This window comes from Nycticebus coucang, chromosome 1 (assembly GCF_027406575.1).
Source record: "Nycticebus coucang isolate mNycCou1 chromosome 1, mNycCou1.pri, whole genome shotgun sequence".
Lineage (NCBI taxonomy): Eukaryota > Metazoa > Chordata > Mammalia > Primates > Lorisidae > Nycticebus > Nycticebus coucang.
In genome coordinates this window covers 135,208,593-135,234,957 of record NC_069780.1, presented here as the reverse complement: position 1 = coordinate 135,234,957, position 26,365 = coordinate 135,208,593, and the positions used below count along the sequence as shown (strand labels likewise).

At 41.1% G+C, this 26,365-nt stretch overlaps 1 protein-coding gene across 2 annotated transcripts in view; it reads left to right on the top strand.

Moving 5' to 3' along the window:
* ARHGEF28 (Rho guanine nucleotide exchange factor 28) overlaps positions 1-26,365 on the top strand; it is a 292,201-nt gene that overhangs the window by 229,988 nt on the left and 35,848 nt on the right. For both annotated transcript variants that reach the window (XM_053588797.1, XM_053588806.1), the window contains 8 exons: positions 473-564; positions 1,844-2,026; positions 5,564-5,695; positions 8,685-8,785; positions 11,645-11,683; positions 11,778-11,825; positions 16,793-17,263; positions 18,864-19,164. In XM_053588797.1, the coding sequence (XP_053444772.1) occupies positions 473-564; positions 1,844-2,026; positions 5,564-5,695; positions 8,685-8,785; positions 11,645-11,683; positions 11,778-11,825; positions 16,793-17,263; positions 18,864-19,164 (1,367 nt within the window). The remainder of the gene's footprint in view (positions 1-472; positions 565-1,843; positions 2,027-5,563; positions 5,696-8,684; positions 8,786-11,644; positions 11,684-11,777; positions 11,826-16,792; positions 17,264-18,863; positions 19,165-26,365) is intronic.

Here is a 26,365-nt window from a genome sequence, read left to right as displayed (position 1 = left end):
ATGGCCGTGATCATTCTTAACAGTAATTTGATTAGATCTTGAAGTTATATGAAATTCCTCTGCCTCCACTGCACCCTGTCCGACCTGGCACCTATGAGTATTCCCTATAACTCTTCTGCCCAATCCCCATTAACAACAGCAATGCCAAAATACAGTAAAAAGCAGAACTGTTTATTTTAATTATACCTAATGCCAGTGTTGGTATTGAGTGTGAGACAATCTATGTTTGTGTTTGTTAGAATATTTGAGTCACCCTGTACTGCTGACTTTGAGAGCCAATTTCTATTATGCAAGGTCATTTACATACTTCAGGAAACCAAGTCTCTTGGCCAGGGAGCATGATGACTTCTCTCTATGCTGAATTTTTCTCCTTTATGAATAATTCTAATGCCAAGTGCCCATGTTTTTCTAATGAACCTACAGATACTTGGCTTTAGCTTCAGTTATGTCTTTTAACTTTTGTCTTTTAAAGTTGCCCCGAAGAAGAAGGGGGAAGGACAAGTGAATCCGATGAAGAGAGGAGGAAAGCTGAAGCCAGAGTGGCCAGGATTCAGCAATGTCAAGGTACACTCAGACATCTGGCTCCCCGGCGGAGGGTCCTGCTTGGGTTTGGGGAAAGCCCAAGTGTCATGAGCAGAAGGTTATGACTAAGTGATTAATTCTGCACACTTGAAAGTACAACCGTCCTCCTTCCACAAAAGTATTTGCACTAGAAATACTCAAATAAGATGACTTTCTTGCTCCCTCCACCTTCGTGATTAACACGTTGACTTCCACACTAGAAAAAGCTTTTTTTCCTTGGGTCAAAATAGGTCAAGAGACCTGTCAGCTACATATGCTTCATGAGACCTCAAGCTCAAAACTAGTGTAAGTTAAATACAACTCACATGGCAGTTAAGTGTGTTAAAATATTTATATAATACACGTGACACGTAAGAAACACCAGTGGGCAGTGTGGTACAGCTAGGCCTTGGAACTGTTAGTGGCTTACTCTGAGGTCCCACCACTGCCATGTCATATTTGCATGTCTTTAGACAAGGAATTCAGTAGATCCCATTCTTTATTTCCAAATCCATGAAGTAAGGAAATTAGCTTGGTGATTTTCAACTAGGACTTGACTTTGACTCATTAGGGAGGACTTTACAAATACTGATGCCTGAGCCCTGCCCTGAACCAATGGAGTCAGAATGTGTGGGAGGTTGGCCGTAGACTTCGGTATTTTCAACTCTTCCCCCAGGTGATTCTGAGGTTCAAAAAGGACTGAGAATTCCTGGATGAGATGCTAGTGAAAGTCCCTTTGAGCTTTAAGAATTCTGTAACATGTTGAAATCGGAGGAGAATGGCGCACGCAAAAATTGGTCAAACAAATTGGATGTTTAGAAACAAAAACATAAACTGGCATGTTTGGTTTTAACCCAAACTGATTGAAGCCTGAGTGGTTACAGGCCTCTGCATGGTTCCTCCTGTGGGTATTCACTCATCGCGGACAGGGCCGCCTTAGTTTTCATTCCTGAGTTTAATGTTTAGTCTTAATGGAAACCAGTCTGAGTAAACAAAGAATAGCTTTGTAAGTTTTTCTGGAATTAGGAGAATGGGAAAGAAACCTTCTTTACAGAAAAGATGGCAGAAGCCGAGAGAGTTGTTAAGTTGCTCACTGGAGGCCACAGTTGCTAAGTGGATGGTTAGGATTTGAACCTGGAGCTTTCCCACTGAGCAACCCGGCCTGACCTTTAGACCATACTGCTTGCTAATTAGCAGCACCTTTATCTCGTAACTTGGGTTTTCATGCTTGTTGTTGTATTCATCTTAGTGATAACCTCATGTGGTAAATACTATTTCATAGAGATACTCACTAATCAAGACCAACAAATTTGCACATATTTGGAGGAGAAGCTGCGGATCTATGCTGAGCTTGGAGAGCTGAGTGGATTTGAGGATGCCCATCTAGAGCCCCACCTCCTCGTTAAGCCTGACCCAGGAGAGCCCCCCCAGGCAGCCTCGTTACTGACGGCAGCACTGAGAGAAGGTAAGGTGCCTGGCAAAGGATTCGGGTTGACAATTTCAAAACATGTCTGTTGCACACCTCCTCCTGTGGGCCGTGCCCTGTGGTCTTGGTGCTGAGGGTCCAGCAGAACAAGACAAAGTCCTCACTGTCCTAGAACTTACGTTCTAGAAACAATGAAATATATAGAAACACATATGGCAAGTTGTATCAAGTGCTACGAAGAAAAATAAACCAGGTAAAGGAGGCTAGCGGGTGATGGAGTCAGGGCGGCTCTATTTCAGGTAGAGTGGCCAGGGAAGGCCTCTCGGATACCATGGCATCTAAGCAGACATGAAGAAAGAGAGACGTTGGCCAAGTGATGTCGGGGGCGAGGGGAAGAGTGTTCCAGACGTATGGAGCAGTTGTTTGAGGAACAGGAAGGAGGACAATGTGGGGAGAGCGTGTGAGTGTTGGGGTGGGCGGTAGCAGGAGATGGATCCACAGGTCACAAGGGCTCAGGTCACGTGGACCCAGGTGTGGACTTGGCATTTCATCCTGAGTGAGCAGGAGGCATGACAGAATTCCGAGTGGAGTAGTGACTTGACTGTGGCTTGAAAGGAACCCTCTGACTTCTGTGTGGAGGAGAGACTTTGGTGGGGATGGGGGAAAGTGCACATGTTGGTAATAACAAGGTCTAGGGAGGAAGGGTTGCAGGTGGTGGCTGAGGGTGGGTGGAGGGCAAGATCACTGGAGATGAGAGCGGCCAGGGGAGAGGAAGGACTGAGTTCATAGGACTGCAATTACCGAGGATTTTGACAGGATTAGCACCAGAGGGAAGGGGGGAAACGTATGCCAGGTGCTAACTCGTTTAAGGAATGCAGGCGAAGGGCTGGGGCCTGCAGAGGAAAGACAGCGGGGAGGGGTTGGTGAGGGTACAGTCTGCAGGCAGGAGCTTCAAGGAAGTGATGGGGATAATGGTCTGGAAGTGATAATAGGGACAAGAATTTGGCAGATAGGACAGCCACCATCTGAGAGAGTGTCAGGGAGAAGGGTCAGTCAATCACAGGGCACCGACTGTATGCATCCCACCACTGTTTTGTAAATATGGTTTTACTTGTTTATGTGTCATCTGTGGCTACTTTTTCCAACAGTGACAGAAATGAACAGTTTTGACAAAGGCTGTGTAGCCCACAAAGCCTAAAATAGTAACACTCTGGTCCTTTGCAGAATATGTTTGCCAAGCTCTGGTTTAGAATCTCAGAATATTAACTGTGAAAGAGACTGTAGCAATCGTGGGATCTATCATTCTATGACCCAGTTGAGGAAGGTGAGGTCTGGGGCTGGGCACAGAGGTTGTCTGACCTGGGGAGGTCTGCAGAGGGCACAGGGGTTCCCTGATAGAATCTTTCACTCATCCACCTGTTAGACACTCACTGATCTTGGCCCTGTGTGTTGTCAGTGGTGCTAAGGAATCAGCAGTGTTATCATGAAACTTCTAAAGAGGGGAGACTGACTCAAGGAAAGGAGCAGTCATACAAAAATAAGTAATGGGGTTGGGATGAGATGAAGGCTTTGCTTTTGGGAGGTCAGAGAAGACGTCTCTGAGGAGGGTGTTTTTTGACGTGAAGATTGAGAGATGAGAAGAAGCCAGCTGTCTCCAGGTCTGGGGCTGAATATTCCTGGGAAGATAGTGGTAAGTGCTAAGCCCCTGAATCTGCAGTGAACTTGACACGTTCAAGAAAAGGAAGAAGACCAGGCTGGCAGAAGTCAGGGGAGGCTGCTGTGAGATGAGATGGGAGGGTTGGGGCCAGGTTGTTGTAGGCCATGGTTTACAACATTTTATTTTTTTTGCAGTTTTTGGCTGGGGCTGGATTTGAACCCGCCACCTCCGATATATGGGGCTGGCTCCCTACTCCTTTGAGCCACAGGTGCCACCCCTACAACATTTTTTTTAAAAAAGGATGTTATTCCAAATGTGATGGAAAGTCACTAGAAGCTTTTAAGCACAGGTGTGGTATGATTTTATTTGTGTCTTAAAAAAGAACACTGCTGCTGAATGGAGATGAGGCTGGAAGGAGCAGAGTCTGGCTGAAGACCTGTTAGGAAGCAGTCACGGAAGTTGGGATGACAGATGTTGGTCTAGATCAGGGATATTGGTAATGGAAATAGAGACAAGTGGGCAGATTCAAGACATATTTTAGAAATAAAGCCAAAAGGACTTTCAGGCAGGTGGACAAGAACCAGTGACCTCCTCGTTATCCTTAATGAAACTTAGATCAGATAAGATATTTACTCTCCAGTTTAGCCACTGGCTTTAACTCCCCCCCGCCCCCACAAAACTTCCACTGATACCAAACTGTAAGTCCACCTGCCTCCATTCCTTTGGCCCTTGTAATAGGGGAGCCTGGGTGCCACAGTGGACCCAGAACAACGAGGTGCACAGTCTGATCTACCGTTAGTCACCGGCCATCAGCACCCAGGCGCAGCTGAGGGACAGACAGACTCTTAGCAGGGTGAGGTAATCATTGCTGATAAAAAGGCAGTTTGGCAGGGCACCTCGAATGGTCTCCCTCGTTTTCACTCTGCTGGACCGTTTTCTGCCCTCCTTTCTCTTCTGTCTCTGCTTCTTTATCTCTCTGTATCCTCCCAGATCCTGCCCAGTTTTTACCTACTTTAAAATTGTGTTCCTAATCTTGCTAGCTGGAGTAACAGCCCTGCTCTTCTGTGCTGCTGTGGCACTTATAATGCTCTGGTTCCTGGACGATAGACCTGAGAACTGACCACCTCCTGCTGTGAACTCGCCCTTCTAGTTACCAAATGCCCAGTAGCCCCTAGAACAGAGTTAATTTTCAATGAGTATTTTCAGAATTGAATCATTGAACACTACTTAGAAATACTTGTAGGGTCTTCAAAATTATGCTGTTCTATATGCTAGTTGAACGTCTTTTATTATAAACAAAATCTCCTTTTGGGTATGATGTTTCTTAAGCTGACCTAAGCTAAAGTTGAAATCCTCAGAGTAGCCTCTGGTGCTTGTTTAAAATATCTGTCTTCTTTTTTTTCCCCCCTCTAGAGGGAAGATTGGGGATCGTATTTGTAAAGGCAATTTTGGGGAAATACTTCCTTGAACAATAGCTAATATTTCTGATAACAGGTTTTAAAATCCTAATGCTGATATTGTATCTGAATTAATTTGGATTATTGGAAGGTTTTTCAGCATACTAATGTAATGAAAGTTACATTTGAGGTATTTTATATAGTAAGTTTATACGCTTTTATGGAGTTCATACTCTATCATAACATGATGCTAAAAGTTTTAGTCTACATTTCAGGTCTGTACATTTTTTCTGTCGTGGGCCAGGTAGTAAATCCTTTAGGATTTGCAGGTCATGCACTATCTAGGGTGTGTGTGTGTGTGTGTGTGTTTTAACAGTCCTTTAACAGTGTAAAAACAATTTTTAGCTCCTGGGCCATATAAAAAAAACAGACATAGGCAAATGCACTTTTCCAAACCCTGGTCTAGATTAAACTATATACATATACTTGTTTTTTAAACTTAGTTTTATTTTTCCCTCTTAGCTGAGAGCCTACAAGTTGCAGTGAAGGCCTCACAGACAAGCGATGTAAGTCAGTCATCCGAGGACAGTTGTGGAGAATCTGTCTTGACGGACACATCCAGTTCTCACGATGTCCCAGGATCGCCTACTGCTTGTAAGTGAAAGTGCAGGCCTTGGCCATGAACCTGAACACCAGGCCTGGAGCTTAGAGTGGTCACGTACAATAAGGGTAATGATTCTGTCCCTATTTGGAGGGGACTTAATGTATTTTTTTTAATTAGAAAAAAAACTTGAGAATACATATGCTAGTCATAAATAAGTATTATCTATGTATATAATAATGGCACTGGTGTTCTAAGGATGAGAACCTCAAGAGTGGTGGGTGGGTTATATTGCTGCATTTCCCAGCAAGTGTTATACCTTCTCCAAACTCTACCCTGCCTCATTTTTGATGTGAGCTATTGAATACAGTTTTGAAAGAACTTTTAACTTTTTTTAAAAAAATGTGCAGTCTATTAGAGAGTAAGCTTTTAAAACTTAATGTCATACACATCAACCGAGAAAAAACTTGAAAAATAGAAATATACACAAATACTTCCCCATTCTCTCTCCTCTCCCTCTCTCTCTCTCTGACACACACACACAAGGTTGAGTGGTACGGTTAAAGGCAGAAGATTAAAGGTAGAAAATTTCTTAATCATCATACATTTTATTTCAGGTCAGAAGTCATTTATTAAAACACTATTTCAATATATTTTAAATACAGAAAAAGAGACTGTAGAGACTTGGTTTAGGTAATTTTTCAGACCTCCCTTAATACTGTTACGTTTGTGGTTGTAAGCTAAATGGTTAGTTGCAAAGGTTTTTAATAGAAGAACATAAAAAGTATATTTTTCATTGTGCATGGGTGGTAAAACCTTACTTCCACAACTCCGTATGTGCAGGACGTAAAGTGTCCTTAGTAAGTAGAGATAAGAAGATTAAATTGTCTTAGAACATCTTTAACAACATTCCTTGGTTAATTAAGATGTATAGGAGCAGTATGGCTTTTTAATTCTATACTTTTTTTTTTTTTTTTTTTTACCAGCACCAATAATTATTTCCCCTCTCAAGTTCTGCTTTATCTAATCCTAGGTTTCTATTTTCAGAATGAGCACATATGTTTTTCATTTTGGCACAGCCCAGATTCATCAGGGGAGTTGTACTGCCCTGGGTGATTTCTTTTTAAAAGAAGAAGCTCATTATGCCATTGAGGAAGCTCTGTCTAAAAATACATGTAGGGATCTGCTGCTCTTGGCCTCGCCCAAGGACAGCCGGGGAGGCCCCACTCCACTCCTACAGCTGCCCGGAGCATGTCGCTGACCTTGCCTGCCTTCAGGCCTGGTGATGAAGGCTGTCCCCATCTGTATCCACATCGCCTGTGTCTTGGGAGAATTCCAAAGCGACACTCATAGCATTTGCTAGAACTGTGGAGGGCTCTTTACAGACTGGTCTGATACGGAGATTCAGGTAGAGGAGAGGTGCACGGGCAGGGTGGTGGGGTCCACTGTGCCCCAAAGTCACCTCACTTCTGGGTTGGATTGTAACACGGTGCTACAAGAGTTTGATTCTCTTTATAAAGTTGTTAAGGGCAAAAGATCCTCTAGAAAGGAAGGTCTGTAACTGGGTCGGTCAGCTCTGTGCTTAACTTTGAGGCCTGGGTCCTTTGCAGTCAGGCTTGTGCCAGTGTGTGGCCATCAGCTAAGAGAAGCCCTCTATTTTCAGTCCTCAATAGACTAATCTGATGGGTGAGTAGAATGTACTTGCTGTGAAGTTCTGCCCACTGCAGACCCTCTCACCCACTGTGGAATTGAACACAGGGCAGGTCTATGTTCCATTTTTCTGCTTTCGTTTGGCAGAAGGAGACTGGCCGATTCCTTGGGTAATGCCTTTGGAATCTTCCTAAGAGTTAAGAACAGCACCGGTAGTATAACCATTTTTTGAATGACAGAAAAATCGGGACAAAATGTTTCTCCATTATAAATGAATCAGGTTGACCAGGTTAGAATAAACTTGGTTTTTAACTGATATGTATCATTTGAAGCAGTTTCCATTTAGACAAAAACCTATTTGTATTTGAAGAGGTCTTTGGAATCTGAGAGGACTTCCATTTTCCAAAGACATACGTATTTTCATGAATTTAAAGGAATAATAAAAAAAAGAATTTCCTTTATCTGAAATAAAATTTCAAATTTTATAAACAGTGTTACAGAGTAAACATCTATTTCACGGGGTCCCTAGTAGACATGGTTCCAATGCAAGACTGCGTGTGAAAGGGCTTTTCAAAGATGTTTTAATCAGTGCCAGGTAGGTATGATAGAACTTTTAACCCAGCTCACCTGGCTAAAGACATAAATAAAATCCTCCAATGGAGAGTTCACGGATGAAGTGAAATCTGTATTTGGTACTTAAAAATATTTCCGGACTAGTTTCTGTATCTTTACAGGTTTAACGTACAGAATTTTATAGTATTTGTGAATTGAAGGCATAAGGGAGAAATGCAAGAATAAAACACATTTGGAAATGGTTACAAAGTAAATTACGCAGAGATCGGGATAGGTTTTCCGTGTGTGCGTCTACGAGACCCTAAGATATTAGCCATCTTCAGCCGCCTTAGCGAGATGGCTTCTCCCTCCTGGCTTTGGACTCTTTCTTCTTCCAAACCTTGTTTACCACCTGCTGGCCTCCTAGTGGCCACAGGTGAGCCTCTCTACAGACTCTGGTCTGCCAAGAGACCTTGTTTTTGTTCTACAGCACCTGTTTGAAATTTCACCCTCCCCAGGAGGCTTTTTCCTATTAAGGAAAGTGAGATGTAGAACCTGCCCTCTGGTCCACAAACAGCGCACGATCCCAGCAGCGCAAGAAAGAAGTCAAAGATGAGCGATCCTTCATGCTTTGGCCAGTCTGGTGTCTCTTAGCGTGTAAGCTCCATGTGGGCAGGGACGGATGCTTTGTCTGTGCTGTCTCAGCACCTCAGAAAAGAAGGTTCAATATGTATTGTGATGTTTTTTATTTCAAAATGTGTGTCAGCTGTGTGCAGAACCCGTCGGCTGGCTGCTGTTTGATACTGTCCTTTTGTCTCTGTCTCAATGGTGTGCTTCCAGCACTAGTCCCAGAAGGGAGAGAAGGAAGAGGCTGTTGGGATGTGGATCCCGGGATGCAGGGTGTGGTAACCGACTTGGCAGTCTCTGATGCAGGGGAGAAGGTATTGTGCACTGATTTGTTAGTAAAGAGCACGGGTTACTATGTGTAATGAAATAGCTGCAGGGCCTGCTCTGTCAGCGGGAAGGACGGGGATGAGAGTGCTTTTCTGGATTGTTCGCAACTGATTGCAATGCTCACAAACTTTCTAACTTATTCCTTCTCCAAATGTGCTTGTTCTTCTTATGTCATGTAGGTGTAAACAAAGAAATGACTGAAAAGTTATTAAAGCAGATTGAAAACTCCTGTGTGTACCTGTGTGTCTGCGCTGCCTGACTTCTGGTCTTGCTTTCTGCCCTGCAAACCTTTGCTTCTCACCTCACCCACCACATTGGGCGCCTCTGGCCGTGAGGCGGTCCTGGGCATCTGGGGCCCCTCGGCAACCAGGTGGTGCCAAAGCAATTGAAACACTTTTTTTGTTTTGTTTTTAATATTCTTGCTGCTGTCATTTTCCTCGAACTTCCTCTCCTTTCAAAGTTGATTTCCTGTCACCACCCGCACTTCACCTAGTTTTTAAATTAACCTTACCAGTTTTTTTGCTGGAGCAAAGCAGTTGCTAATGCTTTGTATTTGACTAAACTTCTATATACAGAGGTGGTAACCCTCTCTTTAAAATTTAAATGCATAAAACTTTCCATTAACTTCAAATGAAATTGAGATGTCAGAAAGGGGGAAAGAATAAAAATATGATTCTGGGAGATGTCTAGTTGGCCTCTTTGGGCCTTTCTGGGGTTCAGGAGGTTTTAGATACATTAGAGCAACCAGTATCTGTCCGTGAGGAAAAATGACAAATGTCAAATCTTCTCATACATTTAATGTATTTTATGTATCATAACCACGTCCAAGGATTTTTACAAATCTTTAGAAAAAACAACTGTGACTACGTACTCTTTTTTTAAACTTCCCAAGTCAAAATGATTATTGAAATACGATATTTTACCCTACTTTTATTATAATTGTAATAAAAGTAGCTATATATTGTAAGCTTTCTATAATTGTAAGCTTTCTAACTTCCTTCTTCTTAAAATGTTGCTGCTTTCCGTCACCTTTAAGTCTGAAGTCTGTAGTTTCCAACTGCTTTTGTATTATTAGAAAAGAAAGAAAAAGTTGGTCAGTGGTAGTTTAATGTTGTGTAGGAAGTTGGGGTGGCTCTACCTTTAAATATTTCTCTAGTTACACGAGAGTAAGACAGGTAAATGAGATTAAGTGACCAGGTTCTTTGTTGAATTAACCTATTTGCAAAATTCGCCCTTAACAAGGCATTTTGAGAAACTAAATGAGCTGAGATATAGGGAAGGATCACTTGAAATAAAATTTTTTTAAAAGTATGTAATGGGGCAGTGCCTGTGGCTCAAGGAGTAGGCACTGGCCCCATATGCCAGGGGTGGCAGGTTCAAGCCCGGCCCTGGCCAAAACTGCAAAAAAAAGTATGTAATGGATATTTTTTCATTACCTTCCTTAACAAGGTAAGGCTAAAACAAATTTCTGAAAATTAAAAAATTACATTTGTAACCCGAAAGCAAGAAATAAGTGTTGCGAATCATCAACTGCAGCTATGCACACTCACCACGAGGTGGCGCACAGACTCCATTTAAAAAGATGGTGTGCACTTTCCTGTCTCATATCCAACCTGGTGGTGTAAGCAACCACAGGTAGCACGGTCCAACTCATTTCTGTGGTTCTAATTTTTATAGAGCATGAAAACTCTATACCATATGGTCTTATTACAAAAGCAGTGGAGTCTGGATAGGCAAGGAGAATGAGTCAGAGGTGGGGAACCTGCGTCCTTTGGGGGTCTTTGAGTGCAGCCTTTTGACTGAATCCCAATTTTACAGAACAAATACTTCTAATGAACTTTTTTTTGGACTACTTAAAATTAGATCTTCTGAGACATAAGAAAGCAGCATACAGGAGATTGTAGGTCCTTGGGGCAGGGGGGAATTTGATTATGTTCCATAGCATAACATGTGAAGTTTATTGTGGGTGATTAATATTTATTTATTGAATGGAGTGCCATCCAGTTCATTTATTGAGCGCCTATTACATGCTAGGCATCATTCTTAGGTTTGAATATACAGAGCACACAGATAAGATCCTACCACTCACTGGCTTCCCTCCTAGGGAGAGAAGGCAGACAGTGAAGGAATAAAAATAAACAGACATGCAGTTCAATTCCAGAGACTGGATACCTTCACGATCCACAGGAGTCCTTAATAAGTGCTATGAGAGAGACAAGGGATGAGGCATAGGCCTCTTCCCCGAGGAGCAGGTGATCCCCTGCAACCTCATTCGTGGCTTCTGCTGATGGTTCTTCTGCAAGGCATCACTGCTCCAGGAAACTCTAGCCGTGGAAGGGTCTGGAGCAGCCCAGCTAAGCGCTCCCCTTCGGGCTGTCTCTGGGTCTGGGTTCCCTTTCCCACACACTGGCTATTTTGGCATTGTGAGTTTCACACATTTAGACAGACAGAGGCCAGGCATGGTGTTCTCTGACTTCTGAATCTGGCCCGTCCAGGACACCCTTCAACTTGAGCACAGAGAGCTCAGTTTACAATATGGTTTGTACAAGGTAAATATTGTCGCTTAGAGTTTGCAGACTTCCATACTGTCATTCTTTGCTGTTTTAAGGGATGGTTGGGTAAACATTGTCATGCATCTCAAACACCAAGTTTGCATGAAGGGGGCTGTCATTGTCAAGTGGTTGGTTAATTCTACAGGCTTTTATTTCTGGGAGGAAACTGAGTCAAGATAGACGAGGTAATCAAGTGTAGAGTGCTTTTCCTAAGGTCATACATTTTGGAACACTACAGTGTGGCTTTTCAAAAGTAAAGTGTTATTCATTTTCTTATGTTTTTATGTATTTTAGGTGGAATATAGAAGTTTTGCAGGTTCTTCACAGTCTGAGGTGAGCTACACATGTCAAATATATCACTAGCTTCTCTTAATTTATGGATAATGAAAGCTTTTTCAAGAATTTGATGTTTGATCTTGTCTTTCAGATTATACAAGCTATACAGAATTTAACCCGTCTCTTATATAGCCTTCAGGTAACTACCTTCCTTTAATCGTTGACCTTGAGAATGTTTCTCTTAATGCAGTCTACTTTGATGATTCCCAGACTTTAAAAATTAGGAACACTTGAGGGGAAGCAGACAGTCTTAAAAGAATTCCACCCTTCTAAGTTAACATGTTGAACTCCACCTGCTTTTGTAATCACCAGGTAATACCACCACTGCCTTCCCTATGAGTCTTCTCTGAAATCATAAAACACATCCTATCTTTAAAAAATATTGACGAGTGTGACGTGACTTGATGTTTTCAGTGAAACTCCTAGGCAAGTACAGCTTGACTTCACATTTTCTGGTGAAAACTTAAAATTCACACCTAAACTTTTTTCACTTCCGCATGTGGCTGCAGGCCTTGAGAGCAGTTAAAGAGCTCACAGGCTGCTTCACTCCTGAGCTTGTCCATTCACTCAGTATTTGTGAATCTCTGTGCTGGACCCCATGCTGAGGGCTGGCACATGAAGCCCACCGTCAGATGGCTTACTGTCTATCAAGGGAAAAATAGGCATAAAAATCATGCTTACTGTTAGGATTAGAGGGCTGGATAATCTCAATGCATTCAATTGTTTAATTTACTGATTAAAAAATACTTTAGAAGCTGAGTGCCCGTAGCAATAGCGCCAGCCACATACACCAATGCTGGCAGGTTCGAACCTGGCCTGGGTCAGCTAAAACAATGACAACTGCAGCAAAAAATAGCCCGGCGTTGTGGTGGGCACCTGTAGTCCCAGCTACCTGGGAGACTGAGGCAAGAGAATTGCTTAAGCCTAAGAGTTTGAGGTTGCTGTGAGCTGTGATGTCGCAGCACTCTACCGAGGGCGACATAATGAGACTGTCTCAAAAAAAAAAAAAAACTTTAGAATTATGTAAATGCAATGTTAGAATTCTTGAAAGTTTGTAAAAAAAGTTGAGAATACAATGAAAGAAAATGACTTCTCGAGAACAAACAGCTATCATGTTGGCGTATGTCCCTCCAGATTTTAGAATCATTTTGCATATGTTCTTTTGCAACATATAACTTTCTCTGTCATCAATTGTTTTTCTGTAGCATGGTTTTTATGACTATAAAATATTCCAGTTTGTGGAATTCATGTCTTCACTTCCTTATTGTTTATATTTTTATATTATTAACAACACTGTAGTAGATATTTTTGGACATTAATCTCTTCAAATATATCTGAGTATTTCCTTAGGATAAATTATTAGAATTATCTTCTCCAGGTTTTTAATAGGCATTGTCAAAATAATCAAATCAATTCATCCTCTTTCCTTTTCTCCTCAATTTGAAAATGGATAGAGGTACCTGATCATTTTAATTTGCACTTCTCTGATGACTGGTGCAAGAAAACATTTTTTTCCATACTGATTTATTATTAATTTATACTTTATATCTTGTTGAATGTTAAAAGGAAATAAAATTAAGCCCAGGTTTTCACCAGAAAATGTAAAGTCACGCTACCATTGATGTTCTTATTTATACTTTGACTATATCCTGATTTATTTCTCTCATGTTCTGTTATTCGTTTTTTTTTTAGAGATAGAGTCTCACTTTGTTGCCCTCAGTAGAGTGCTGTGGCATCACAGCTCACAGCAACCTCCAGCTTAGGCAATTCTCTTGCTTCAGCCTCCCAAGTAGTTGGGACTACAGGAGTCTGCCACAATGCCTGGCTATTTTTTGTTGCAGTTTGGCTGGGGCCAGGTTTGAACCCACCAGCCGGGGCCGGCGCCCTACACACTGAGCCATAGGCGTCACCTATGTTCTGTTATTCTTTTTCTAGTATTCCTATCTTAACTGGGAAAGCTTTGGGTTACATGTCTTATTAATTTTTCTATGCATATGTATGTATTTTCAAGAGCTTTTGAATCTGTCAAGTTTCTTAGCTTTTACCAATACCATTAAGTTAAAATTTCATCATATTTATAATTAAATGGGAGAGAATTGGCACTTTTGCCATAATTAGTCCTCTTGTCTAAGAACATGGATTAGTCATCTCTTATTTTATGTTCTGCTAGAAAGCTTTGTAGTTGTCCTCACGTAAGTACTATTACGTATTTTTTTCTTACTAAGTTTAACTTTTTTGCTATTGGGAATGAAATTTTTAAAAATTATGTTCCCTTAATGGTGGTTGCAGATATAGATGAAGATACTGAGTTTTATGTATTTATATTACAACTGGCCAACTCATTAAACTTTATTTTTTGTTTTAATAGTTTTTCCATTGATTCATTGGAGTATTCCAGGTAGAAGATAAAAATATTCTTCCATAATTATACCAAATTCACTTTCTTAGCTTACTGCTTTGCTAGAACTTTGGAAAATGTGCTGAAGAATGGTGATAGGAAGTTCCTTGCTTTATTCAGTATTTAGTAAGAGCCGGGCACGGTGGCTCATGCCTGTAATCCTAGCACTTGGAGGTCCAGGCGGGTGGATTGCCTGAGCTCAAAGGTTCAAGACCAACTTGAGCCAGAGTGAGACCTCGTTTCTTAAAAAAAAAAGCCGGTCGTTGTGGTGGGCGCCTGTAGTCCCAGCTACTCAGGAGGCTGAGGCAAGAGAATCACTTGAGCCCAAGAGTTTGAGGTTGCTGTGAGCTGTGTGACGCCATGGCACTCTACCGAGGGCAAAATAGTGAGACTCTGTCTCAAAAAGAAAAAAAAAAAATTAGTAAGAATGCCTTCAGAGTCTTACATTAAATATGCTGATCTCAGAGATCAGTTTATCATGTAAAACAAATATTCTTTCTTCTCAATGTCAACTGAGAAAAGAATACAGTTTGAGTATAATCTTTTAACTCTTGAGGGATGAAAACATGGAGCATCCTGGCTTGTGTTGCCTGATGAAATACTCACAAGGTCATCTTTTTTCTTTTCAACCCTAAATACAGCCCTGTGAGGATTCAAAGTTTAGAAAAGCCTGGTGACCTAAATGACCTAATTTTTGCAACACCTTGGGTTGAAGCGTCATGGGAAATAGCGAAGTCTACAGTGGCTTCTCTTAACCAAAGCTTTTGAGCTGGTCCAAGGCCATAGGCTCTGAAAGATTTCTGTTCATGGCACAATTATCTCTTTTGAAGCTGAATCTCTTATGCATGATTGGAGTTTTTATATAAGCATTTTTGAATCAGATGAAAATGAAATTTGATTCCTGTATTAGGAGAATAGAGTTAAAAAGGAGGCATAGGCAAAGCAAAAGGAAAGGACACAGATATTCTAGCAAAGTTAAGAGAGAACGAGTTGGAAATTTCCTTAAACTTGAAAAACAAGTGCAGTTCTCTGTACTAAATATAGATGTAAACTTTAAGTGTGAAGACTGGATATTCATTTAACTTTAAATGAACTTCAATTTCAACTTCTATGCCAGGGAACAGGATGATGTTATCCCAGACATTAGGTAGACATGAGGAATACTTCATGGCAGCATTCAGTCATACCAATTGGAATTGTTACATGAGAGTTATTGCCTGTGGTAGTTTTGACATGTAAAATGTTGGATTTTTGTTTTTGCCACACTAATGGCCTTAGGCTTTTTTAGAATTAAGTGGTGATGTACAGTCTATAATTTTCTCTAGCCAGGTCAGCAGAGTCTGAATGGTTTATTATTATGTGCTAATTATTTCATATTTAATGATCCCTGTAATTAGTACTTGTTTTCAATGATAATCATTGTTTCCTTTATAACAACTGCCAAAAACCATTAATCAAATATTCAGGTTGAACTTGAATATTTGAACTTTTAAAAATTAATTTTCAAATTTAGCAATATGAATTTTATTTCAAAAAGCCCTTGTGAATCCATTTCTGAGTCTTACTTTAAGATAGGTATGAATTTAAAAGATACCTTAGTTCTTTAACTTTCAAAAATACAGGAAACTGCTGATCTAACAAAGAACTAATAATCAGATCCCCCATCTTCTCAACATCTGTAACATGGATAGTTTAAAAAATTCTTAGGAAAGAATAATGTGAATTTATCCCTTGGAGAGTAATGATTTCTCGTACTGAGTCAAAACATACACACACACCCAGTATGTGTCCATTTTCAATTTGTTCCTTCTGTACTTCTTTGCACTTTAAGGGGGGGAACTTTTAAAATTAAAAGCTTCCAAGGGCATTCACAGAGATTTTTTTTTGGTTGTGTGGAATCCTTCCAAATCTTGGTAATTATTTCCTGTGATCCTGCCAAACTTTTCATAGGCAGATATGGTAACTCAAAATGTTTTTTTTAATCTAGTTGGTAGTGTCCTGTGAGCTTTAGACTGTCTATTTCCCCTTCATCATTCTAGCCTCCTGTGAGTGGTCTATTAAAAAAATAAATTTCAGCTTAATCTTTTATGGATGACCTTCCTGCTATAATGTAAAGATAAAACAGTAATGAGACTAGCTTGAGGCACTTACGTAGCTCCTAAAAATTGTATTAACTGCCATTCTTGGGCATTGTGTTATAAAAAGTCTCCAAATAGTTGACTTTTATTTTTATGTCTTTATAAAAACAGGATAGCTCAAGAAATTTCTGATTTGGGACTCAAAGGATGCTTACTAGGTTTATATGGATTCTTAAAGTCTCACGAATCATGGACTGGGAAGACCTCAGAAAGGGAATGGGATGTCGAACGGGAGTGCAGGGCTTTGGGAGTTTGTGTACTGAGTTCGGACTCAGAGAACTGCTTAAATATTGCCCAACAGCCGGCGACAGACCAGTTCCCACAAGAGGGGATGGAAGTTGCTTTTGTGCTTTGTTTCTTTTCTCTACAAATTTCTGGGTCATTCCACTGGGAGATGTAGATAAACCTATTGAAAACGCCAAAGGCTGTCTTTGGAGGTAACTTGGGAAAAGGTCGGAAATACCGGGAGAACTTTAGGCATGAGTTTTGCGTTTCGAGGTAGTTCCATCCCACGGGGCAGACAGTCTGGCAGCCCGCCTTTCCTGATCCTCCTTCTCGTCCGCCCCACAGGCCGCCCTGACCATTCAGGACAGCCACATTGAGATCCACAAGCTGGTCCTCCGGCAGCAGGAGAGCCGGGCCCTCTGCCACCCTCTCCTCCGAGGCTGCCCCTCGCAGGACGCCGACAGGCCGCGCGGGGAGCCGGCCGACGCGGGGCAGCTGCAGCGGCGGCTGCAGCAGGAGCAGCTGCGCTGGCAGCGCGGGTGGGAGCAGCAGCAGCGCGCGCAGGCGGCCCGGGAGCGCGGGCTGCGGGAGCGCGAGCGCCAGTGCCGGGCGCGGGAGGAGCGGCTGCTGCGGGGCCGCGGCGAGCTGGAGCACCAGCGCCAGGAGCACCAGCACAGCCTGGAGCGGCTGAGGGAGGGCCAGCGGCTGGTGGAGAGCGAGCGGGCCAGTGTGCGCGGCCAGCAGGGCCTGCTGGGCCCCTGGAGGCACAGCCGCCAGCGGAGCCTCCCCGCAGCCTTTCCTCTGCACGCCGAGGAGGTACGCGTCCTCCAGAAGGGGCCTGGCCCTGGTCGGCCCCAGGTGTTCACCAAATTATCTGTCTTTTTCGGGTTCCTCAATTTGGAGGTAGCCAGAGCTGGGAACTTTCCAGAGACTGTGCATGTGGGGCTCATCTTCAATTGTGAGACGGTTAAAGGCCTAGGCCTTATGGGATGGTTGGAGTTTTGTACTCTAAGACTCCACATCCCGGGCCGTGTAAGGTGCCTGGCCTGTTAGGAACCAGCTGCACAGCAGGAGGTGAACTGCAGCCGGAAGCTGCTTCTGTATTTGCAGCTGTTCCCCGTGGCTCATGTCACCGCCTGAGCTCCGCCTCGGATCACACCAGCAGAGGCATTAGATTCTCGTAACAGCGGGAAGCCTTCCGTAAACTGCACAGGGGAGGGATCTAGGTGCCACTCCTTATGAGAATGTAATGCCTGATGGTCTGAGGTCACGCGCTTGAATCATCCTGACACCTGCCCCTCACCCCATCTGTGGAAAAACTGTCTTCTGTGAAACTGCTCCCTGGTGCCAAAAAGGTTGGAGACCATTGCTCTAAAACGCTCTTACCTAAGGAAGAAACACAGAAGGAAGTTGTGCCAGAAAGGCTAGGGCAGGCTGTTTTCCAGGGTTTTAAGAACCCTGTCAGGCCAGGCACGGTGGCTCAGGCCTATAATCCTAGCACTCTGGGGGGCTGAGGCAGGTGCATTGCTTGAGCTCAGGAGTTGAAGACCAGCCAGAACAAGAGTGAGACCCTCCTCCTGGTCTCTAAAAATAGCCTGGTTGCGGGGGACGCCTGTAGCCCCAGCTACTTGGGAGGCTAAAGCAAGAGGATTGTTTGAGCCCAGGAGTCTGATGGTGCTGTGAGCTATGGCATCATGGTACTCTACCCAGGGTGACAGAGTGAGACTGTCTCAAAAAAAAGAAAAAAAAAGAACCTTCTTTCTACACATATCATACATTCTTAACAGTTCTGTGTAGACATACCTTTTAGTAGGTCGACTAGCTATTACTGTATGTTACAGGTATTGTATTTAGCAAATATAGCAGACATAACCGATATTATTCTGTTACACTGAGCTTATTCTCTCTTTGTAAATTTGGTACAGGAAATTCAAAATCCATTTTACTATTAAGAGTCATTTACTTATTTGTTCAACCATGCCATTGGTCTTATTTTTCTAGGGTATATGCATGTATGCTTTTTATTGATAATTCATAAGGTTGTAAAGGTTGATTAATTTATAAGACAAATCTGTTGTCTCTCTTTTTCCCTTCGAGTTGACTAGATTCCTCATGCATACAAGGCTACGTTTTTGACTTTTGTATTTAGAAAAAGTGAAAATGCCACTTTAATATGATAGAACATTACTTCTTGTTTTGTTTTGTCTTTTTAAGATAGGCCATGCATAACAAATTGAAGTTTTTGGTACTAGCTCATTAAAAGGTGTGGGAGGAGAGAGTAAATGATAATATTCTTTCTGACATTGCTCTTAACTAAAATCTTGATTGCTAGACTCTATTAGTAATAAATACTTTGTGAGACTTTTGTTAAGTTGTCAGAAAATTTATTGCACTTTTTCTGTATTTCTTCACACAGGTACTGGAACTTAATCGATCTGAGAGTTTATGTCATGAAAATTCCTTCTTCATCAATGAAGCTTTAGTACAAATGTCACTTAACACTTTCAACAAACCGAATCCAGCAGGTATCCATCAGGATGCCGTTTCACCCCCAAATATGTCTTATTCTGATCTGGAAAGGACTAGTGAAAACCAAGTAGACCTCAAGACAGACATTTCTCAGCCCTCAGATGTCAACCATGAACTGTGGACAGCCACTGGGCCCTGTCATCAGATACCTCCTCTCTATGCAAGCAGAAAGGATTCTTATGAAAATGGTAATTAACACTCTTCAAACAAATCTGTGTGGTTTCAGCAGAAAGTTGTCTCTCTGAATGGTTATCTCTTGACTAGAGCAAATCAAAGCAAGCCATAGAATGAGAATAAGTGGGTGCTAAAGAGCTGAAATTTGTGGCATTAACTGTTCTTTGGGGAAGTCTGGGGACTGCGTTCACTTGTGAGTACCTAGACAGCCAAGGCCATGATCGTTGGGCTTAGGTAATAACATGAACATGTTAGAACAAGACAGAGCTCTCTGTCTGTGGATTAAATGATAACATCTCCTGAAAATTATAGATTTATTCCCCACAAATATAGATCCCACCACCTCCTGATATATATACCTATTGACTATCAGAAATAAAAGATGGGCAGGGTTTGTGGTATCAATCAGGGCAATTTCCTGTAATGTGAGTGAAATCTTCTGTACTGCTACTCAACACCCAAAATCAAACTGTTAACATCATTTGTCATTATAAAAAAAAAAAAAAGGTGTTGTCTCTCCATAAGTACCTCGTAATAACACAATTTGGTAATCCCATTAAAGCATTTGCCAAATATAAATGAAAGGCAGCTCACATTGCCAACTCCACGCGAATCCAAAAGATTTAAATCCATATCTATTATAAATTGTTTTCTGTGGGATATGAAGTAGGGAATGAGAAGAACTTGAAACCTCTCTACTGAAAAACAGATGGTATGCAATAGAATAAACAAGGATGGCTGGCCACATGGATGTGAAATCAATCACCGACAGCAAAATGTTTCAGAAACATAAAACAAGCAGTAGTAGAGAGGCCTTCAGAACTGGACGCAGATTTGTTTCCATGCTTAATATATATTCCGAGTTTCTCAGTTGGGAGGATAATTTTTCAGCAACAAAATGGTTTGGAGGTATTCCACTTCTTTCAATTCGAGCATAATATTCTGACTGCCTGCAAGTTGATTTATTACTAATCCAAAAGATGTTGGTTCTTAGTAGTGGCTAATTCTTTATATCACTTAGTCACGGTGGGAACAGTCTTGGTTCTTGTCAGCATGTAAGAGAGAATGAAGTAGTTCTTCAAAGTATCATTTCAATTTTTCTTTAAAGAAAAAGTTACATTGGAATAATTTGGATTAAAAAAATAAAAAAGCAAGGCAAAATTTAGAAAATGTCACCCCTTTAATACATTATCTCACAACATCAGCACTATGGAGACCATACTGCAGGATGCTTTTTCTAGACCCACGTTGCTTTGCTGTGTTGATTCCGCACTAACTTGCTATTTACAGTGCTTTGTCTGTTTTTTGGCAGGGTGGTTTTGCATACTGGCTTTGGTATAATTCAAAAACTCAGTTTGAGTTAAACCACATTCAGCTTTTGTTTAAAAGAAGTATTTGTCTTTTACTTTTTTGTGTATCTCCCATCTTTTTCTACTGATTTGTGCTTCAAAGTAGAAAGCTTTTAGGCATTTGGCAGCAGACTTGCAGTAGATAGAAAATGTACTAGGGAAATAAACAGTGATTATAGACAAAACCAGTGTATCCACATGGAAGGAATTAGATATAGCCAAGGGAAATGCTGAGAACATGTACTTATGCTTAGGAAATTGTATGTCCATAGTGGGCCAAGGACACTCAGGACATTGACAGGAGTGAGGAAAATCAACCATGGCCTCAATCTCTCAGGAACGTCCTGGTGTGTGTAAGCAGGGATTAGATCAGAAACGCTGTGTGCACTGTTAACCACTGGAGTTTTGCAACTAGTCAAAAAACTGTGTTTGTTTATTTAAGTAAGATAAGCAATTTCAGGGGGAGAGAAAAGAAAGAAAATAGGAGATGATAGGGAAATGGGATGAAAATTAGATATATTTTTCAGAGGGTGGTCAGGGCCAGATAAAATTGTTCAAACCATTCCAGAGCTTTCATAGCTCTTATTATTGAAAGTAGCGCAAGGCCAGCTGCTGGTGGTGGTCTTAGCTAGGCTCAGTGGGTGTTCTCCACAGGTGCCCTTACAGAGCTGTGACTGAGGGGGATGGGCTGGACAGAGGCTCCAGGGTGTGCTGGGTGGTGAGGAAGACAGTTGATGTGCCAGTGTGCCAGGACCTAGGACAATATATTGTCCCTTCTTTCAAGTTTTGCTGTTCAATCTTTGGGTGAGTGGTCTTCAGTGACCACTACGGAGATCCCTGTAGGCCCGTGTTTTTCAACCGTTTTTATCTCACCACACACTTGAACCTATAGTTAAACTTTGTGCACACTTAAATTATGTTGATCAAAAAAAAAAAAAAAAAGGTAAAGAAAGGAATATACTTACTGTGCTTTGAACTTCCTTCAAAAGTAATTTAATGAATGATCTTTAAAAATTTTTGCAGCGCACCAGTTGAAAATCACTGCTAACACAGTATCCTGGCTAACACAATTTGCTCATAATGTTCTGGGCTGGTGTCTTAGTGAAATACTTATTTAACCATGATTTAATCAAGGCTGTGCTATTTCATTGTTAGGCCATAGGTCAGGTGGAGCACCTTAAAGAATGGTGTGCTCTTTTGCCTGGTCCAGTATGGAATGTGTATATATGACCAGCTCAAATCAGTGGGCGTGCAAATTTCTGGAAGAGTAAGGCTGATGGGAAAAGATTGCATGTACATAACATTCACAAATGTGTTTAGAGGTCACCTAGACTGGAGTTTTTGTTAGTTTGTTCATTCTAGCCTCACCAGACATTGTAATGCTTTTTGTGCTCTTATTGTGATTAGTTTTTGAATTGTTCTATCTCACGCTTGCCACCAGTCATTATGACACTTCTCATATTCCGGCACTGTACCAAGGGTTTTACATAAAGAAACTCATTTAATACGACAACCCACTGAGATGGTTCTGTTATTATTTGCATATGAGAGGATATGCTGGGACACAAAAAGGTGGTGTGTCTTGTCCAAAGTCACGCAGCTAGTAAATGGCAGAGCCAGGAATTGACTCTGGGGAAGACTGGCTCTGGAGTTCATGCTGTTGGTCATCATACTATAATGTTAATTTATAGAAAGTTCGTTTGACTTGTACTTTATAAAGAAATTAGTGTAGATATAGAATTAATCCTTTTGTAATGTCCATTACGATGTTCATGATTAAGGGCCAGGGTGGTTTTTTTTGTTAATTGGTTTTATTTTTCTCCTTCCTTTCTGTACTTTTATTTATTTATTTATTTTTAATTGCTGGGGATTCATTGAGGGTACACAGAACCGGGTTACATTGATTGCTTTTGTTAGATAAGGACCCTCTTATAATTGTGTCCCATCCCCAAAAGGTGCACCACACCTCTTGTCCCTTCACCCCTCCCTCCTTCCCTTTCTCACCTCTGTCTACCCCTTGCCTCCCACCATGTACTAGGACATTAATTGTCCTCATATCAGAATTGAGTACATGGGATTCTTGTTTCTCCATTCTTGTGATGCTTTACTAAGAATAATGCGTTCCACGTCCATCCAGGTTAATACAAAAGATGTAAAGTCTCCATCTTTTTTAGTGGCTGAATAGTATTCCGTGGTATACATATACCACAGCTTGTTAATCCATTCCTGGGTTGGTGGGCATTTAGGCCATTTCCACATTTTGACAATTGTAAATTGAGCTACAGTAAACAGTCTAATGCAAGTGTCCCTGTGGTAAAAGGATTTTTTTCTTCTGGGTAAATGCCCAGCAATGGGATTGTAGGGTCAAATGGGAGGTCTAGCTTGAGTTCTTTGAGGGTTCTCCAGACTGCCTTCCAAAAAGGTGGTATTAGTTTGCAGTCCCACCGGCAGTGGAAAAGTGTTCCCTTCTTTCCACATCCATGCCAGCATTTGCAGTTTTGAGATTTTGTGATGTGGGCCATTCTCACTGGAGTTAGATTATATCTCAGGGTGGTTTTGATTTGCATTTCTCTAATGATTAGGGATGATGAGCATTTTTATCTGTTCTGTTAGCCATTCGTCTGTCTTCTTTATAGAAGGTTCTATTTATCTTTCTTGCCCAGTCATATAAGGGATTGTTGGTGCCTTTTTTTTGTAGAGACAGGGTCTCACTTTATGGCCCTCGGTAGAGTGCCATGGCCTCACACAGCTCACAGCAACCTCCAACTCCTGGGCTTAAGTGATTCTCTTGCCTCAGCCTCCCGAGTAGCTGGGACTACAGGCGCCCGCCACAACGCCCAGCTATTTTTTGATTGCAGTTAGGCCGGGGCCGGGTTTGAACCTGCCACCCTCAGTATATGGGGCCGGCTCCTTACCGACTGAGCCACAGGCGCCGCCCTGTTGGTGCTTTTTATGTTTATTAATTTGAATTCTCTGTAGATCCTAGTTATCAAGCTTTGATCTGATTCAAAATATGCAAGTATCCTCTCCCATTGGGTAGGTTGTATATTTGCTTTGGTTGTTGTCATCTTAGCTGTACAGAAGCTTTTCAGTTTCATTAAGTCCCATTTGTTTATTTTTGTTGTTGCAATTGCCTCAAAAGTCTTCCTCATAAAGTCCTTCCCCAGGCCGATAGCTTCCAGTGTTTCCCCCACACTTTCTTTGAGGATTTTAATTGTTTTGTGCCTTAGAGATTATCTCTGAATACTACAAGAAACTCTATGCCCAGAAATTTGACAATGTATTTTTGTTGTTGTTATTGTTGCAGTTTTTGGCTGGGGCTGGGTTTAAACCCACACCTCTGGTATATGGGGCCGTGCACTACTCCTTTGAGCCATAGGCACCGCCCAAAGTTTGACAATGTAGAGGAAATGGATCAATACTTGGAATTGCATCCCCTCCTTAGACTTAATCAAGATGAAATAGGCCTTCTGAACAGACCAATTTCAAGCACTGGTCTTGAAATAATAATAAAAAAATCCCCCAACAAAACAATGCTCTGGTCCAGAAGGCTTCACACCAGAGTTCTATCAAACCTTCAATGAACTTATACCCACACTGCAGAAATTATTCCAAAAAATGAGGAAGAAGGAATCTTCCCCAACACGTTCTATGAAGCAAACATGACCCTGATACCGAAACCAGGAAAAGACCCAACTAAAAAGGACAACTACAGACCAATTTCACTAATGAATATAGATGCAAAAATTCTCAATAAAATCCTAGCCAGTAGATTACTGCTTATCATTAAAAAAGTCATACATCATGAGCAAGTAGGATTCATCTCAGGGATGTGAGGCTAGTTTAACATACACAAATCCATAAACAATTCATCATATCAACGGAACAAAAACAGAGACCATATGATCCTCTCAATAGATGCAGAAAAAGCATTCGATAAAATTCAACATCCTTTCCTAATTAGAATGCTGAAGAATATAGGCACTGGCGGCACATTTCTTAAACTGATTGAAGCCATCTATGACAAATCAACAGCTAATATTATACTGAATGGAGTAAAACTGAAAGCTTTTCCACTCAGGACTGGAATAAGACAAGGGTGTCGTCTATCGTCACTACTATTCAAAATAGTGCTGGAAGTTCTAGCCAATACCATCAGGCAAGAGAAGGAAATCAAAGGCATCCAAATGGGGACAGAGGAAGTGAAACTCTCCCTCTTTGCCCATGATATGATCTTATACTTAGAGAACCCCAATATGATCTTATACTTAGAGAACCCCAAAGACTCAACCACAAGACTCCTGGAAGTGACCAAAAAATACAGTAACATGTCAGGATATAAAATCAACATCTACAAATCAGTAGCCTTTGTATACATCAATAACAGCCAAGATGAGAAGGAAATCAAGGACACAATACCCTTCTCAGTAGCTTCAAAGAAAATGAAATACCTAGGAATACACCTCACAAAAGAAGTGAAGGACCTTTATAAAGAAAACTATGAAACCCTAAGAAAAGAAGTAGTAGAGGATATTAACAAATGGAAGAACATACCATGCTCATGGCTGGGAAGAATAACATTGTTAAAATGTCTATACTTCCCAAAGCAATCTACAGATTCAATCCTATCCCTCTTAAAATACCAACATCATACTTTCAAGACTTGGAAAAAATAATTCTTCATTTTGTATCCAACCAGAAAAAACCCATATAGCCAAGGCTTTAGTAATAAAAGGTTTTAGTAACAAAAACAAAGCCGGGAGCATCAGCCTACCAGACTTTAGGCTATACTATAAGGCCATAGTGATCAAAACAGCATGGTATTGGCACAAAAATAGAGACATAGACTTTTGGAACAGAAAACCAGGAAATGAAACAAACATCTTACAGCCAGCTAATCTTTGATCAACCAAACAAGAACATACAGTGGGGGCAAGAAATCCCTATTCAATAAATGGTACTGTGAGAACTGGATTTCCGCATGTAGAAGACTGAAACTGGACCTTTCTCCACCCTTCTGTACCTTTTTAACGTTAGCATTCGGAGAGTATTTTAAAATGCTTTGGATTGCTGTGGCCAACTCTTCCATGGGGCCTGAGCATCTTCAAATACCATAAATACTGTTTAGCTTCACTTTTTTCCTTTTTTTCCAGGTTTCTCTAATGTCACCTAATAATAACCCCAGGTATCTGTAAATATTTTTTAAGGTAGCACTTTAAAGAACTATACAGTTTTGGAAGTTATTTCATGAACAAAATTCTTGGATGTTTGAGCACTAAATCCAAATTGATATTTGATTTTATTTACAATGGAAGAGATGATGGGTTTAAGAACTTTATCTTCATTCCTTTGAGAGACACGGAAAATTTGAGTTTCTTTAAACAATAAAGTCTCTATGGGACAATTGCTATGAAATTGGCTCTATGAGATACTACACGAGATTACTCAAAAGGTCCAAAGAAGAAAGAAACCTAAAAGGAAAACTGTTTTATTCCTGTTACTTTTTTTCCTTTAACTTTAAAAATTCATGGACTATATATTGAACGCATATTTTTTATGTTATTTGCCTTATTCATTAATCAACAGAGAAAAGATTTTATGCTAAAAATATGAAGTCTCTTAGCCTCGCCTTTCCATTATATTTTTTCTACACCTCAATATTTGCAGGTTACCTAAAAAGTTCTCTTTAGTTAAAGCATTATGATTTTGTCATGCAGATAAAATTTTAACTAAGTGCTAAATTTTATGTTAATCATGTAGATATTAAATAAAAAATAGTACCAACTTAAGTTTGGGTTCCAAAAGAGTGTTTTCTTTTACTACGTTAGAATTTTGTGCCCAGCAAACTATTTTCAAAATTCAAAGC